This window comes from Ammospiza caudacuta, chromosome 29 (genome assembly GCF_027887145.1).
Source record: "Ammospiza caudacuta isolate bAmmCau1 chromosome 29, bAmmCau1.pri, whole genome shotgun sequence".
NCBI lineage: Eukaryota > Metazoa > Chordata > Aves > Passeriformes > Passerellidae > Ammospiza > Ammospiza caudacuta.
In genome coordinates this window covers 1,640,130-1,655,758 of record NC_080621.1, presented here as the reverse complement: position 1 = coordinate 1,655,758, position 15,629 = coordinate 1,640,130, and the positions used below count along the sequence as shown (strand labels likewise).

The 15,629-nt window shown below is 59.7% G+C and overlaps 1 protein-coding gene across 1 annotated transcript in view; it reads right to left on the bottom strand.

The window, feature by feature from the left end:
- The window catches only part of ILVBL (ilvB acetolactate synthase like), a 61,594-nt gene that overhangs the window by 3,535 nt on the left and 42,430 nt on the right, over positions 1–15,629 (bottom strand). The window contains exons 9-15 of the mRNA XM_058821442.1: positions 13,666–13,802; positions 12,648–12,782; positions 9,189–9,303; positions 7,382–7,551; positions 4,153–4,223; positions 2,636–2,707; positions 558–663 (exon numbers count right to left, since the gene is read on the bottom strand). Of these exons, the coding sequence (XP_058677425.1) occupies positions 558–663; positions 2,636–2,707; positions 4,153–4,223; positions 7,382–7,551; positions 9,189–9,303; positions 12,648–12,782; positions 13,666–13,802 (806 nt within the window). The remainder of the gene's footprint in view (positions 1–557; positions 664–2,635; positions 2,708–4,152; positions 4,224–7,381; positions 7,552–9,188; positions 9,304–12,647; positions 12,783–13,665; positions 13,803–15,629) is intronic.

Genomic DNA, 15,629 nt, shown 5'->3' with positions numbered 1-15,629 from the left:
TTGGTCACTCAGTGGTCAGTGATCACTCAGGGTCACTCAGTGGTCAGTGGTCACTCAGGGTCACTCAGCGGTCAGTGGTCACTCAGGGTCACTCAGTGGTCACTATGGGTCAGTGGTCACTCAGGGTCACTCAGCGGTCAGCGGTCACTCAGTGGTCAGTAGTCACTCTGCGGTCACTCAGCGGTCAGTGGTCACTCAGTGGTCAGTGGTCACTCAGGGTCACTCCGGGTCACTCAGTGGTCACTCAGCGGTCACTGTGGGTCAGCGGTCACTATGGGTCAGTGGTCACTCAGTGGTCAGTGGTCACTCAGCGGTCACTCAGCGGTCACTGTGGGTCAGTGGTCACTATGGGTCAGTGGTCACTCAGGGTCACTCAGCGGTCAGCGGTCACTCAGTGGTCAGTGGTCACTCAGCGGTCACTCAGCGGTCACTGTGGGTCAGTGGTCACTCAGGGTCAGTGGTCACTCAGTGGTCAGTTGGTCACTCAGTGGTCACTCAGCGGTCACTCAGTGGTCACCATTGGCCAGTGGTCACTCAGTGGTCAGTTGGTCACTCACCGCTGTAGCTCAGCCCGCAGCCCACGGCGCTGCCCAGCAGGGGGAGCTGCTCGCGGCTGATCTGGGTCCAGCCGGCGTCGTTGCCAACCAGGGCGATGACGGGGACCTGGGGACAGACAGAGGGACACTGATGGGACAGACAGAGTGACACTGATGGGACAGGGACAGAGTGACACGGGGACCTGGGGACAGACAGAGTGACACTGATGGGACAGACAGAGTGACACAGGGACAGACAGAGTGACACGGGGACATGGACAGGGACCTGGGGACAGGGACAGACAGAGTGACATGGGGACCTGGGGACAGACAGAGTGACACTGATGGGACAGACAGAGTGACACGGGGACAGAGTGACACAGGGACAGACAGACTGACACGGGGACAGGGACAGACAGAGTGACACTGATGGGACAGACAGAGTGACACAGGGACAGACAGAGTGACACGGGGGCCTGGGGACAGACAGAGTGACACTGATGGGACAGACAGAGTGACACGGGGACAGACAGAGTGACACGGGGACATGGACAGGAACCTGGGGACAGGGACAGACAGAGTGACACGGGGACAGACAGAGGGACACGGGGACAGACAGAGGGACACGGGGAAAAGAAACAGAGTGACACGGGGACACTGATGGGACAGGGACAGACAGAGTGACACAGGGACCTGGGGACAGACAGAGTGACACGGGGACACTGATGGGACAGGGACAGAGTGACACGGGGACCTGGGGACAGGGACAGACAGAGTGACACGGGGACAGACAGAGGGACACTGATGGGACAGGGACAGACAGAGTGACATGGGGACCTGGGGACAGACAGAGGGACACTGATGGGACGGGGACAGACAGAGTGACACGGGGACATGGGGACAGACAGAGTGACACTGATGGGACGGGGACAGACAGAGTGACACGGGGACCTGGGGACAGCAGGGACAGAGTGACACAGATGGGACACAGGGACATGGCTGGGGGCAGGGACAGACAGAGTGACACTGATGGGACACAGGGACACGGGGACAGGGACAGACAGAGTGACACGGGGACACAGCTGGGACAGGGCCTGGGGACAGGGGACAAAGTGACACAGAGGGGACACAGCTGGGGACAGCAGGGACACAGGGACAGGGACCTGGGGACAGAGACATGGGGACAGCAGGAGGGGACAAAGTGACACAGGGACAGGGACAATGACAGTGACAATGACACAGTGACAATGACAGTGACACGGTGACAATGACACAGTGACAGTGACAATGACAGTGACACAATGACAGTGACACAGTGACAATGACAGTGACACGGTGACAATGACACGGTGACATGGTGACAATGACAGTGACACAATGACAATGACACAGTGACAGTGACACAGTGACAGTGACAGGGTGACACGGTGATAATGACACAGTGACAATGACAATGACAGTGACCTTGTGGCGCACAAAGGTGTCGAACTTCATCAATGACAGTGACAATGACACAAACAGTGACACAGTGACAGTGACACAGTGACAGTGTGACAGTGACACAGTGACAACGACAGTGACACAACGACAATATGACAATGACAGTGACACAATGACACGGTGTCAATGACAGGTAACGGGTGACAGTGACAGTGACACAGTGACAGTGACAGTGACACGGTGACACAGTGACACAGTGACAGTGACACAGTGACAATGACACAGTGACAGTGACACAGGGACACAGTGACACAGTGACAGTGACACAGTGACAGCGACACAGTGACAGTGACAGTGACAGTGACACAGTGACACAGTGACACAGTGACACAGTGACAGTGACAGTGACAGTGACACAGTGACACAGTGACAGTGACAGTGACACAGTGACAGTGACACAGTGACAGTGACACAGTGACAGTGACAGTGACAGTGACACAGTGACACAGTGACACAGTGACAGTGACACAGTGACAGTGACACAGTGACACAGTGACAGTGACAGTGACACAGTGACACAGTGACACAGTGACATGGTGACACAGTGACACAGTGACACAGTGACACAGTGACAGTGACACAGTGACAGTGACAGTGACCTTGTGGCGCACGAAGGTGTCGAACTCCATCAGGCTGTAGCCCAGGGAGCCGTCCCCGAACAGGACCCACACCTGGGACAGTCCCCAAATGTCACCAAATGTCACCCAGTGTCACACAGTGCCACCCATGGGTGGCCCTGGGGACCCTCTGGCCCCTCCAATGTCCCCAGTGTCCCCCTCAGTGTCCCCGTGCCCTTCACAGCCCCCGTCCCCAATGTCCCCAATGTCCCCCTCAATGTCCCAAATATCCCCAGTGTCCCCCCCGATGTCCCCAGTGTCCCCCTCAGTGTCCCCATCCCCTTCACACCCCCCGTCCCCGATGTCCCCAATGTCCCCAGTGTCCCCCTCAATGTCCCCGGTCCCCCCCAATGTCCCCTCCAATGTCCCCCTGCCCCATGCCCCAATATCCCCAAGACCCCCCAATGTCCCCATTGTCCCCAGCGCCCCCACTCCCCCAATGTCCCCAATGTCCCCCCAATGTCCCCAATGTCTCCAGTATCCCCAATGTCCCCAATGTCCCCAGTGTCCCCAATGCCCCGATGTCCCCAATGTCCCCAATGTCCCCAATAGCCCCCAACGTCCCCAATGTCCCCCCAATGTCCCTGGTGTCCCCCTTGTCCCCCCCAATGTCCCTCAATGTTCCCAAATCCCCCAATGTCCCCTCCATGTCCCCAGGATCCCCCAATGTCCCCATGTCCCCCTCAATGTCCCCCGATGTCCCCAATGTCCCCAATGTCCCAATGTCCCCATGTCCCCCCCAATGTCCCAATGTCCCCAATGCCCCCCCACTCCCATCCCCCCAATGTCCCCAATGTCCTCCCAGTGTCCCCAATGTCCCCATGTCCCCCTCAATGTCCCCATCCCCCCAATGTCCCCACAATGTCCCCACAATGTCCCCATGCCCCCCCTCAATGTCCCAATGTCCACAGTGTCCCCAACGTCTCCCATCCCCCAATGACCCCCCAATGTCCCCAATATCCCCCCAGTGTCCCCCAATGTCCCCAGTGTCCCCAAATTCCCCAATGTCCCCAGTGTCCCCCAATGTCCCCCAATGTCCCCAATGTCCCCAGTGTCCCCAAATTCCCCAATGTCCCCGATGTCCCCAGTGTCCCCCCATCCCTCCCCATTCCCCCAATGTCCCCAATGTCCCCAAATACCTCAATGTCCTCATATCCCACAGTCCCCCGTGCCCCCCTACATGTCCCCAATGTCCCCCCCAATGTCCCCATCCCCCCAATGTCCCCATCGCCCCAATGTCCCCCCATGTCCCCCCCATGTCCCCATCCCCCCAATGTCCCCATGTCCCCCCCGATGTCCCCCCAATGTCCCCACTCCCCCAATGTCCCCATGTCCCCATGTCCCCCCCGATGTCCCCAATGCCCCCCCACTCCCATCCCCCCAGTGTCCCCCATATCCTCCCAATGTCCCCCCCAGTGTCCCCCCCAATGTCCCCCCCAGTGTCCCCCCCAGTGTCCCCATGTCCCCCCCCGCTGTCCCCAGGTGTCCCCAGGTGTCACCTCAGCCTCGGGCCGGCAGAGTTTGGCCCCGAGCGCGAATCCTCCGCCCACGCCCAGCGTGCCAAAGGGACCTGAGGGGACATTGGGGACATTGGGGACATCAGGGGACATCAGTGCCAAAGGGACCTGAGGGGACATTGGGGACACTGGGGACATCAGGGGACATCAGTGCCAAAGGGACCTGAGGGGACATTGGGGACACTGGGGACATTGGGGACATCAGTGCCAAAGGGACCTGAGGGGACAATGGGGACACTGGGGACATCAGTGCCAAAGGGACCTGAGGGGACATTGGGGACATTGGGGACATCAGGGGACATCAGTGCCAAAGGGACCTGAGGGGACATTGGGGACATTGGGGACATCAGGGGACATCAGTGCCAAAGGGACCTGAGGGGACAATGGGGACACTGGGGACATCAGTGCCAAAGGGACCTGAGGGGACATTGGGGACATTGGGGACATCAGGGGACATCAGTGCCAAAGGGACCTGAGGGGACAGTGGGGACATTGGGGACATTGGGGACATCAGTGCCAAAGGGACCTGAGGGGACAATGGGGACACTGGGGACATCAGTGCCAAAGGGACCTGAGGGGACATTGGGGACATTGGGGACATTGGGGACATCAGTGCCAAAGGGACCTGAGGGGACATTGGGGACACTGGGGACATCAGGGGACATCAGTGCCAAAGGGACCTGAGGGGACAGTGGGGACATCAGGGGACATCAGGGGACATCAGTGCCAAAGGGACCTGAGGGGACATTGGGGACATTGGGGACATCAGTGCCACCACCGGGGACAGCAGGGACACAGGGACACAGGGACATGAGTGCCAAAGGGACCTGAGGGGACAGTGGGGACATCAGGGGACACAGGGACATGAGTGCCAAAGGGACCTGAGGGGACAATGGGGACACTGGGGACATCAGGGGACATGAGTGCCAAAGGGACCTGAGGGGACATTGGGGACATTGGGGACATTGGGGACATCAGTGCCAAAGGGACCTGAGGGGACATTGGGGACACTGGGGACATCAGGGGACATCAGTGCCAAAGGGACCTGAGGGGACATTGGGGACATTGGGGACATTGGGGACATCAGTGCCACCACCAGGGACAGTGGGGACATCAGCGCCAAAGGGACCTGAGGGGACAGTGGGACATCAGGGGACATCAGGGGACATCAGGGGACATCAGTGCCACACTGGGGACAGCAGGGACACCAGGGACAGAGGGGACACAGGGACAGAAGTGCCAAAGGGACCTGAGGGGACACTGGGGACATCAGTGCCACCACCAGGGACACTGGGGACATCAGTGCCACCACCGGGGACAGGCGGGACAAAGGGGACAGAGGGGACACCAGTGCCATCACCAAGGACACAGGGGACAATGAGGACACCAGTGCCACCACCGGGGCCAGCTGGGACATGAGTGCCAAAGGGACCTGAGGGGACAGTGGGGACATCAGTGCCACCAAACCAGGCACAGAGGGGACACAGGGACGTGTTCCTACCTGTCTGCTGGCAGGGGTGGCCGTGACCACAGGTGTCCCCAGTGTCCCAAATGTCCCCATTGTTGCCAGTGTCCCCAATGTCCCATCAATGTCCCCAGTGTCCCCAATGTCCCCAATGTCCCCAATTCCCCCAGTGTCCCCGATGTCCCCAGTGTCCCCAGTGTCCCATACCCGGGTCCATCCACCCTCGGGGCTGCCGTGGCCGCACCGTGTACGCCGCTGTCCCCTCAATGTCCCCAATGTCCCATCAATGTCCCCAATGTCCCCAGTGTCCCATTAATGTCCCATCAATGTCCCCAATCCCCCCAATGTCCCCAATGTCCCCAGTGTCCCCAGTGTCCCCAATCCCCCCAATGTCCCCAATGTCCCCAGTGTCCCCAATGTCCCCAATCCCCTCAATGTCCCCAATGTCCCCAACGTCCCCAACATCCCCAGTGTCCCCAGTGTCCCTTACCCGGGTCCATCCACCCTCGGGGCTGCCGTGGCCGCACCGTGTACGCCGCTGTCCCCTCAATGTCCCCAATGTCCCCAGTGTCCCCATCCCCCCAATGTCCCCAATGTCCCCAGTGTCCCCATCCCCCCAATGTCCCCAATGTCCCCAATGTCCCCGATGTCACCACACCCGGGTCCATCCACCCTTGTGGCTGCCGAGGCCGCACCGTGTACGCCGCTGTCCCCCCAATGTCCCCAATGTCCCCTCAATGTCCCCAATGTCCCTGATGTCCCCAACATCCCCAATGTCCCCAATGTCCCCAATGTCCCCAAACCCCCCAACATCCCCAGTGTCCCCAGTGTCCCCAGTGTCCCTTACCCGGGTCCATCCACCCTCGTGGCTGCCGAGGCCGCACCGTGTACGCCGCTGTCCCCTCAATGTCCCCAATGTCCCATCAATGTCCCCAACGTCCCCAATGTCCCCAATATCCCCAATGTCCCCAAACCCCCCAATGTCCCCAACATCCCCAATGTCCCCAATCCCCCCAGTGTCCCCAATGTCCCATCAATGTCCCCAGTGTCCCTTACCCGGGTCCATCCACCCTCGGGGCTGCCGAGGCCGCACCGTGTACGCCGCTGTCCCCAATGTCCCCAACGTCCCCAATGTCCCCAATGTCCCCAAACCCCCCAATGTCCCCAATGTCCCCAATGTCCCATCAATGTCCCCGATGTCACCATACCCGGGTCCATCCACCCTCGGGGCTGCCGTGGCCGCACCGTGTACGCCGCTGTCCCCCCAATGTCCCCAATGTCCCATCAATGTCCCCAATGTCCCCAATGTCCCCAACATCCCCAATGTCCCCAATGTCCCCAAACCCCCCAACATCCCCAGTGTCCCCAGTGTCCCAAGTGTCCCTTAGCCGGGTCCATCCACCCTCGTGGCTGCCGAGGCCGCACCATGTACGCCGCTGTCCCCAATGTCCCCAACGTCCCCAGTGTCCCCAATGTCCCCAAACCCCCCAATGTCCCCAATGTCCCCAATGTCCCATCAATGTCCCCGATGTCACCATACCCGGGTCCATCCACCCTCGGGGCTGCCGAGGCCGCACTGTGTACGCCGCTGTCCCCAATGTCCCCAACGTCCCCAATGTCCCCAATGTCCCCAAACCCCCCAATGTCCCCAATGTCCCCAATGTCCCCAATGTCCCCAACATCCCCAATGTCCCCAATGTCCCCAATGTCCCCAATGTCCCATCAATGTCCCCGATGTCACCATACCCGGGTCCATCCACCCTCGGGGCTGCCGAGGCCGCACCGTGTACGCCGCTGTCCCCACGAAGTCGCCGCCGTCGGCCACCAGGAGGCTCTGGGGGGGCAGGAGCCGATCCAGGGCCCGCAGCACCATCAGGGGGTTCAGGTGGCACGGGGGGGGCACCGCGGCCTTGGCGCTGCGGGCACGGAACACGAAAATCCCAAATCTGGGGGGTCTGAGCCCAAAAATCCTCCCAAAAAAGGAATGAGCCCAAAAATCCCGAACTGGGGGGGTCTGAGCCCAAAAATCCCGAATTTGGGGGGTCTGAACCCAAAAAATCCTCCCAAAAAAGGAATGAGCACTAAAATCCCAAACTGGGGAGGTCTGAGCCCAAAAATCCCAAACTGGGGGGGGTCTGAGCCCAAAAATCCCGAACTGGGGGGGTCTGAGCCCAAAAATCCCGAATTGGGGGGGTCTGAGCCCAAAAATCCCGAACTGGGGGGGTCTGAGCCCAAAAATCCCGAATTGGGGGGGTCTGAACCCAAAAATCCCAAACTGGGGGGTCTGAGCCCAAAAATCCCAAACTGGGGGGTCTGAGCCCAAAAATCCCGAATTGGGGGGGTCTGAGCCCAAAAATCCCAAACTGGGGGGTCTGAGCCCAAAAATCCCGAACTGGGGGGGTCTGAGCCCAAAAATCCCAAACTGGGGGGTCTGAGCCCAAAAATCCTCCCAAAAAAGGAATGAGCCCAAAAATCCCAAACTGGGGGGGTCTGAGCCCAGAAATCCCGAATTGGGGGGGTCTGAGCCCAAAAATCCCAAACTGGGGGGTCTGAGCCCAAAAATCCCAAATTGGGGGGGGTTTGAGCCCAAAAATCCCAAACTGGGGGAGTCTGAGCCCAAAAATCCTCCCAAAAAAGGAATGAGCCCAAAAATCCCAAACTGGGGGGTTCTGAGCCCAAAAATCCCGAATTTGGGGCCTTTGAACCCAAAAATCCCAAGCCCCCCCCCCCATTGGAGCGGTGGGGAAGGGGCTGCGGTGCCCCCCCCAAAATCGGGAATGGGATCCCCCAAATGTCCCCACCCGTCCCTGTCCGTCTGTCCCCTCTGTCCCCCTGTCCCCGTCCCGTGTCCGTCTGTCCCCGTCCCGTGTCCGTCTGTCCGTCCCTCACTGGTTCAGCCACTCCCTGTCCCCATTCCCATGTCCATCTGTCCCCTCTGTCCCCCTGTCCCCATCCCGTGTCCGTCTGTCCCCTCTGTCCGTCTGTCTGTCCGTCACCGGTTCAGCCCCTCCCTGTCCCCCTGTTTCTGTCCCCCCCGTGTCCCCATCCCCGTGTCCGTCTGTCCCCGTCCCCGTGTCCGTCTGTCCCCGTCCCGTGTCCGTCTGTCCCCTCTGTCCCCCTGTTTCTGTCCCCTCTGTCCGTCTGTCCCCATTCCCGTGTCCCCCTGTCCCCTCTGTCCCCCTGTCCCCATTCCCGTGTCCGTCTGTCCCCGTCCCGTGTCTGTCTGTCCCCATCCCCGTGTCCGTCTGTCCCCGTCCCGTGTCCGTCTGTCCCCATCCCCGTGTCCGTCTGTCCCCGTCCCGTGTCCGTCTGTCCGTCCCTCACCGGTTCTGCCGCTCCCTGTCCCCTCTGTCCCTGTCCCCGTCCCGTGTCCGTCTGTCCCCGTCCCGTGTCCCCCTGTCCCCTCTGTCCCCCCATTCCCGTGTCCGTCTGTCCGTCCCTCACCGGTTCAGCCCCTCCCTGTCCCCGTTTCTGTCCCCCTGTCCCCATCCCGTGTCCCCCTGTCCCCTCTGTCCCCCTGTCCCCGCCCCGTGTCCGTCTGTCCGTCCCTCACCGGTTCTGCCGCTCCTTCTCCTCCTCGGCCTCCCGCAGCCGCTGCAGCCACGGCCGGGGGCAGCCGAACCCGGGCAGGCTCCGCGACAGCGCCACCAGCAGCGACGCGGGGTCACCTGGGGACACAGAAATGTCACCAAAATTGTCACCAAACGTCACCCAATGTCACCACAGCGCCACCAGCAGCGACGCGGGGTCACCTAAGGGACAATGTCACCCAATGTCACCGAAAATGTCACCCAATGTCACCCAATGTCACCACAGCGCCACCAGCAGCGACGCGGGGTCACCTGGGGGGGAATGTCACCAAAAATGTCACCCAATGTCACCACAGTGCCACCAGCAGCGACGCGGGGTCACCTGGGGACACAGAAATGTCACCCAATGTCACCCAATGTCACCACAGCGCCACCAGCAGCGACGCGGGGTCACCTAAGGGTGTCACCAAAAATGTCACCCAATGTCACCCAATGTCACCAAAGGGACAGCAGCAGGGACGCGGGGTCACCTGGGGACAATGTCACCCAATGTCACCCAATGTCACCCAATGTCACCCAATGTCACCACAGCGCCACCAGCAGCGACGCGGGGTCACCTGGGGACACAGAAATGTCACCAAAAATGTCACCGAAAATGTCACCCAACGTCACCCAATGTCACCACAGTGCCACCAGCAGCGACGCAGGGTCACCTGGGGGAATGTCACTGAAAATGTCACCCAATGTCACCAAAAATGTCACCCAATGTCACCAAATGTCACCACAGCACCACCAGCAGCGACGCGGGGTCACCTGGGGGACAATGTCACCAAAAATGTCACCCAATGTCACCAAAAATGTCACCCAATGTCAGCAAAATGTCACCCAAAGTGTCACCAAATGTCACCAAAGGTACTCAGTGCCACCAGCAGGGACACGGGGTCACCTAAGGGACACCAAAAATGTCACCAAATGTCATCAAATGTCACCAAATATCACCAGGGATCGCACAGTGCCACCAGCAGGGACACGGGGTCACCTAAGGGACAATGTCACTGAAAATGTCACCAAAAATGTCACCAAAAATGTCACCAAAAATGTCACCACAGCGCCACCAGCAGGGACGCGGGGTCACCTGGGGGGACACCAAAAATGTCACCAAATGTCACCAGGGGACTCCAAAGTGTCACCAAAAATGGCACCAAGGGACCCCAAAATGACCCCAAAGTGTCACCACGGACCCCAAAATTACAGCAAAGACCCCAAAGTGCCACCAAGAGACCCCAAAGTGTCACCAAATGTCACCCAAAATTTCACCCGGGGACCCCAAAGTGTCACCAAGGGACCCCAAAGCAGCTCAGTTCCATCCCAAAACCGCCTCATGCTGCCCCAAACCGGTTCATTCCGACCCTAACCGGTTCATTCTGACCCAAACCGGTTCATTCTGACCCCAAACCGGTTCATTCTGACCCAAACCGGTTCATTCTGACCCCAAACCGTTTCATCTGTGTCCCCAGTGTCCCCATTTGTGTCCCCAAAGTCCCCTCACCCTGCATTTCCAGAAGATGTCAGATTTCAGCACCAGCTTTGCTCGGTCGCGGTTTGACCCAAAACCGCCTCATTTTAACCCCAAAACCGCCTCATTTTAACCCCAAAACTGCCTCATTCTGACCCCAAAACCGCCTCATTTTAACCCCAAAACCGCCTCATTCTGACCCCAAACCCGCCTCATTTTAACCCCAAAACTGCCTCATTTGTAACCCCAAAACCGCCTCATTTTAACCCCAAAACTGCCTCATTTTAACCCCAAAACCGCCTCATTTTAACCCCAAAACCGCCTCATTCTGACCCCAAACCCGCCTCATTTTAACCCGAAACCGCCTCATTTTAACCCCAAACCCGCCTCATTTTAACCCCAAAACCGCCTCATTTTAACCCCAAAACCGCCTCATTCTGACCCCAAACCCGCCTCATTTTAACCCCAAACCCGCCTCATTTGTAACCCCAAAACCGCCTCATTTTAACCCCAAAACTGCCTCATTTGTAACCCCAAAACCGCCTCATTTTAACCCCAAAACTGCCTCATTTTAACCCCAAAACTGCCTCATTTTAACCCCAAAACCGCCTCATTTTAACCCCAAAACCGCCTCATTCTGACCCCAAAACTGCCTCATTTTAACCCCAAAACCGCCTCATTTTAACCCGAAACCGCCTCATTTTAACCCCAAACCGGTTCATTTTAACCCCAAAACTGCCTCATTTTAACCCCAAAACTGCCTCATTTTAACCCCAAAACCGCCTCATTCTGACCCCAAAACCGCCTCATTTTAACCCCAAAACCGCCTCATTTTAACCCGAAACCGCCTCATTTTAACCCCAAACCGGTTCATTTTAACCCCAAAACTGCCTCATTTTAACCCCAAAACTGCCTCATTTTAACCCCAAACCCGCCTCATTTTAACCCCAAAACCGCCTCATTCTGACCCCAAACCGGTTCATTGTGACCCCAAACCGGTTCATTTGTGTCCCCAGTGTCCCCAGGGTCCCTCACCCTGCAGGGCCAGCCGCGGTGTCCAGAACACGTCCGAGTTCCGCAGCAGCTGCTCCCGGTTGCGGTTTGACCCAAAACCGCCTCATTTTAACCCCAAAACCGCCTCATTTTAACCCCAAACCCGCCTCATTCTGACCCCAAACCGGTTCATTCTGACCCCAAAACCGCCTCATTCTGACCCCAAACCGGTCCATTCTGACCCCAAACCGGTTCATTCGTGTCCCAGGGTCCCTCACCCTGCAGGGCCAGCCGCGGTGTCCAGAACACGTCCGAGTTCCGCAGCAGCTGCTCCCGGTCGCGGTTTGACCCAAAACCGCCTCATTTTAACCCCAAAACCGCCTCATTCTGACCCCAAACCGGTTCATTGTGACCCCAAACCCGCCTCATTCTGACCCCAAACCGGTTCATTCGTGTCCCCACTGTCCCCATTTGTGTCCCCAAAGTCCCCATTCGTGTCCCAGGGTCCCTCACCCTGCAGGGCCAGCCGCGGTGTCCAGAACACGTCCGAGTTCCGCAGCAGCTGCTCCCGGTTGCGGTTTGACCCAAAACCGCCTCATTTTAACCCCAAAACCGCCTCATTCTGACCCCAAACCGGTTCATTGTGACCTCAAACCGGTTCATTTGTGTCCCCAGTGTCCCCAGGGTCCCTCACCCTGCAGGGCCAGCCGCGGTGTCCAGAACACGTCCGAGTTCCGCAGCAGCTGCTCCCGGTTGCGGTTTGACCCAAAACCGCCTCATTTTAACCCCAAAACCGCCTCATTTTAACCCCAAACCCGCCTCATTCTGACCCCAAACCCGCCTCATTCTGACCCCAAACCGGTTCATTGTGACCCCAAACCCGCCTCATTCTGACCCCAAACCGGTTCATTCGTGTCCCCACTGTCCCCATTTGTGTCCCCAAAGTCCCCATTCGTGTCCCAGGGTCCCTCACCCTGCAGGGCCAGCCGCGGTGTCCAGAACACGTCCGAGTTCCGCAGCAGCTGCTCCCGGTTGCGGTTCACGGCCACCACGGCGGCGCCGCGGCCGAAGAGGCGCCCGTAGGACAGGCGGAAATCGCACACGGTCCCTGCCGGGGACGCGCCGGGGTCACCGGGGGGCGTCGCGGTGTCCCCAAGGTGTCCCCGAGGTGTCCCCGGGGTGTCCCCAAGGTGTCCCTGAGGTGTCCCCAGGGTGTCCCCGAGGTGTCCCCAGGGTGTCCCCAGGGTGTCCCTGAGGTGTCCCCAGGGTGTCCCCGAGGTGTCCCTGAGGTGTCCCCAGGGTGTCCCCGGGGTGTCCCCAGGGTTTCCCTGAGTTGTCCCCGAGGTTTCCCCTGAACTGTCCCCGAGGTGTCCCCGAGGTGTCCCCAGGGTTTCCCCGAGTTGTCCCCGAGTTGTCCCCGAGTTGTCCCCGAGGTGTCCCCGAGGTGTCCCCAGGGTGTCCCCGAGGTGTCCCCAGGGTGTCCCCAGGGTGTCCCCGAGGTGTCCCCGGGGTGTCCCCGAGGTGTCCCCAGGGTGTCCCCGAGGTGTCCCCAGGGTGTCCCCGAGGTGTCCCCAAGGTTTCCCCTGAACTGTCCCCGAGGTGTCCCCGAGGTGTCCCCAGGGTTTCCCTGAGTTGTCCCCGAGGTGTCCCTGAGTTGTCCCCGAGGTGTCCCCGAGGTGTCCCCAGGGTGTCCCCGAGCTGTCCCCGAGGTGTCCCCAGGGTGTCCCTGAGGTCTCCCCAGGGTGTCCCTGAGGTGTCCCCAAGATGTCCCCAAGCTTTCCCCTGAGGTGTCCCCAGGGTGTCCCCAGGGTGTCCCCGGGGTGTCCCCAGGGTGTCCCCGAGGTGTCCCCGGGGTGTCCCCCCCCGAGGTGTCCCCAGGGTGTCCCCAGGGTGTCCCCGAGGTGTCCCCGGGGTGTCCCCGAGGTGTCCCCGAGGTGTCCCCAGGGTGTCCCCGAGGTGTCCCCGGGGTGTCCCCCCGGTGCCAGGGGTACCTGCCAGCAGCACGAGGTCGGCGTCGCGCAGCGCCTCCCGCCGGTTCTGCCGCAGCGCCAGGGGGCACTCGGGGGGCAGCAGCCCCCGCGCGGCGCCCCCCAGGTAGCAGGGGACGCCCAGGGACTGCAGGGCCGACCTGGGGGACAGGAGGGGACGGTGACCCCCAACTGGCAAAGTTCGGCCCCAAACTGGCCCCAAACCGGCTCCATTTGGCCCCAAACCGGCTCCATTTGGTCCCAAACTGGCCCCCAAAACCGGCTCCATCTGGCCCCAAACTGGCCCCTAAAACCGGCTCCATCTGGCCCCAAACTGGCAAAGTTCAGCCCCAAACTGGCCCCAAACCGGCTCCATCTGGCCCCAAACTGGCCCCCAAAACCGGCTCCATCTGGCCCCAAACTGGCCCCCAAAACCGGCTCCATCTGGCCCCAAACTGGCACAGTTTGGCCCCAAACTGGCCCCCAAAACCGGCCCCCATTGGCCCCAAACTGGCTCCATTTGGTCCCAAACTGGCCCCCAAAACCGGCTCCATCTGGCCCCAAACTGGCAAAGTTCAGCCCCAAACTGGCCCCCAAAACCGGCTCCATTTGACCCCAAACTGGTTTGACTCCAAACTGGCTGGTTTGACCCCAAACTGGCTCCATTTCACCCCAAACTGGCTCCGTTTGGCCCCAAACTGGCTGGTTTGACCCCAAACTGGCTCCATTTGACCCCAAACTGGTTTGACCCCAAACTGGCTCCATTTGACCCCAAACTGGCTGGTTTGACCCCAAACTGGTTTGACCCCAAACTGGCTCCATTTGACCCCAAACTGGCTGGTTTGACCCCAAACTGGTTTGACCCCAAACTGGCTCCATTTGACCCCAAACTGGCTGGTTTGACCCCAAACTGGTTTGACCCCAAACTGGCTCCATTTGACCCCAAACCGGCCCCGTTTGGCCACAGAAGTGACCCAGCTGCGATCCCAGTCCCTCCCAGTCCCTCCCAGTATAACCCACTCTCCCCCCAGTCCCTCCCAGTTCCTCCCAGTTCCTCCCAGTCCCTCCCAAACCCCTCCCAGTCCCTCCCAGTATAACCCACTCTCCCCCCAGTCCCTCCCAGTCCCTCCCAGTCTCTCCCAGTCCCTCCCAGTCCATCCCAGTATAACCCACTCTCCCCCCAGTCCCTCCCAGTTCATCCCAGTCCCTCCCGGTCCCTCCTAATCCCCTCCCAGTCCATCCCAGTATAATCCAGTTCCCGCCCAGTCCCCCCCAGTCCCTTCCAGCCCCTTCCCAGTATAACCCAGTCCCATCCCAGTCCCTCCCAGTATATTCCAGTCCATCCCAGTATAACCCAGCCCATACCAGTCCAACACAGTTTGTCCCAGTCCTTCCCAGTTTATCCCGGTGCCCTCCCAGTCCCTCCCAGTATAACCCAGTCCCTCCCAGTGCCCCCAATCCCCTCCCAGTCCCTCCCAGTTTATCCCAGTCCATCCCAGTTCATCATCCCAGTCCCTTCTAATCCCCTCCCAGTATAAACCAGTCCCCTCCCAGTCCCCCCAATGCCCCCTAAGCCCTCCCAGTCCATCCCAGTATAACCCAGTGCATTCCAGTCCCCCCCAATCCCCTCCCAGTCCATCCCAGTACAACCCAACTTAATCCCAGTCCCTCCCAGTCCCCTCCCAGTATAACCCAGTATAACCCAGTCCCTCCCAGTCCATCCCAGTTTGTCCCAGTTCCATCCATCCCAGTCCCTCCCAGTCCCTCCCAGTCCCTCCCAGTTTATCCCAGTCCCTCCCAGTCCATCTCAATCCCCTCCCAGTTTATCCCAGTCTCTCCCAGTATAACCCAGTCCATCCCAGTACATCCCAGTCCCTCTCAGTATAACCCAGTCCCTCCCAGTATAACCCAGTCCCTCCCAGTATAACCCAGTCCCTCCCAGTTTATCCCAGTCCCTCCCAGTATAACCCAGTTTATCCCAGTCCCTC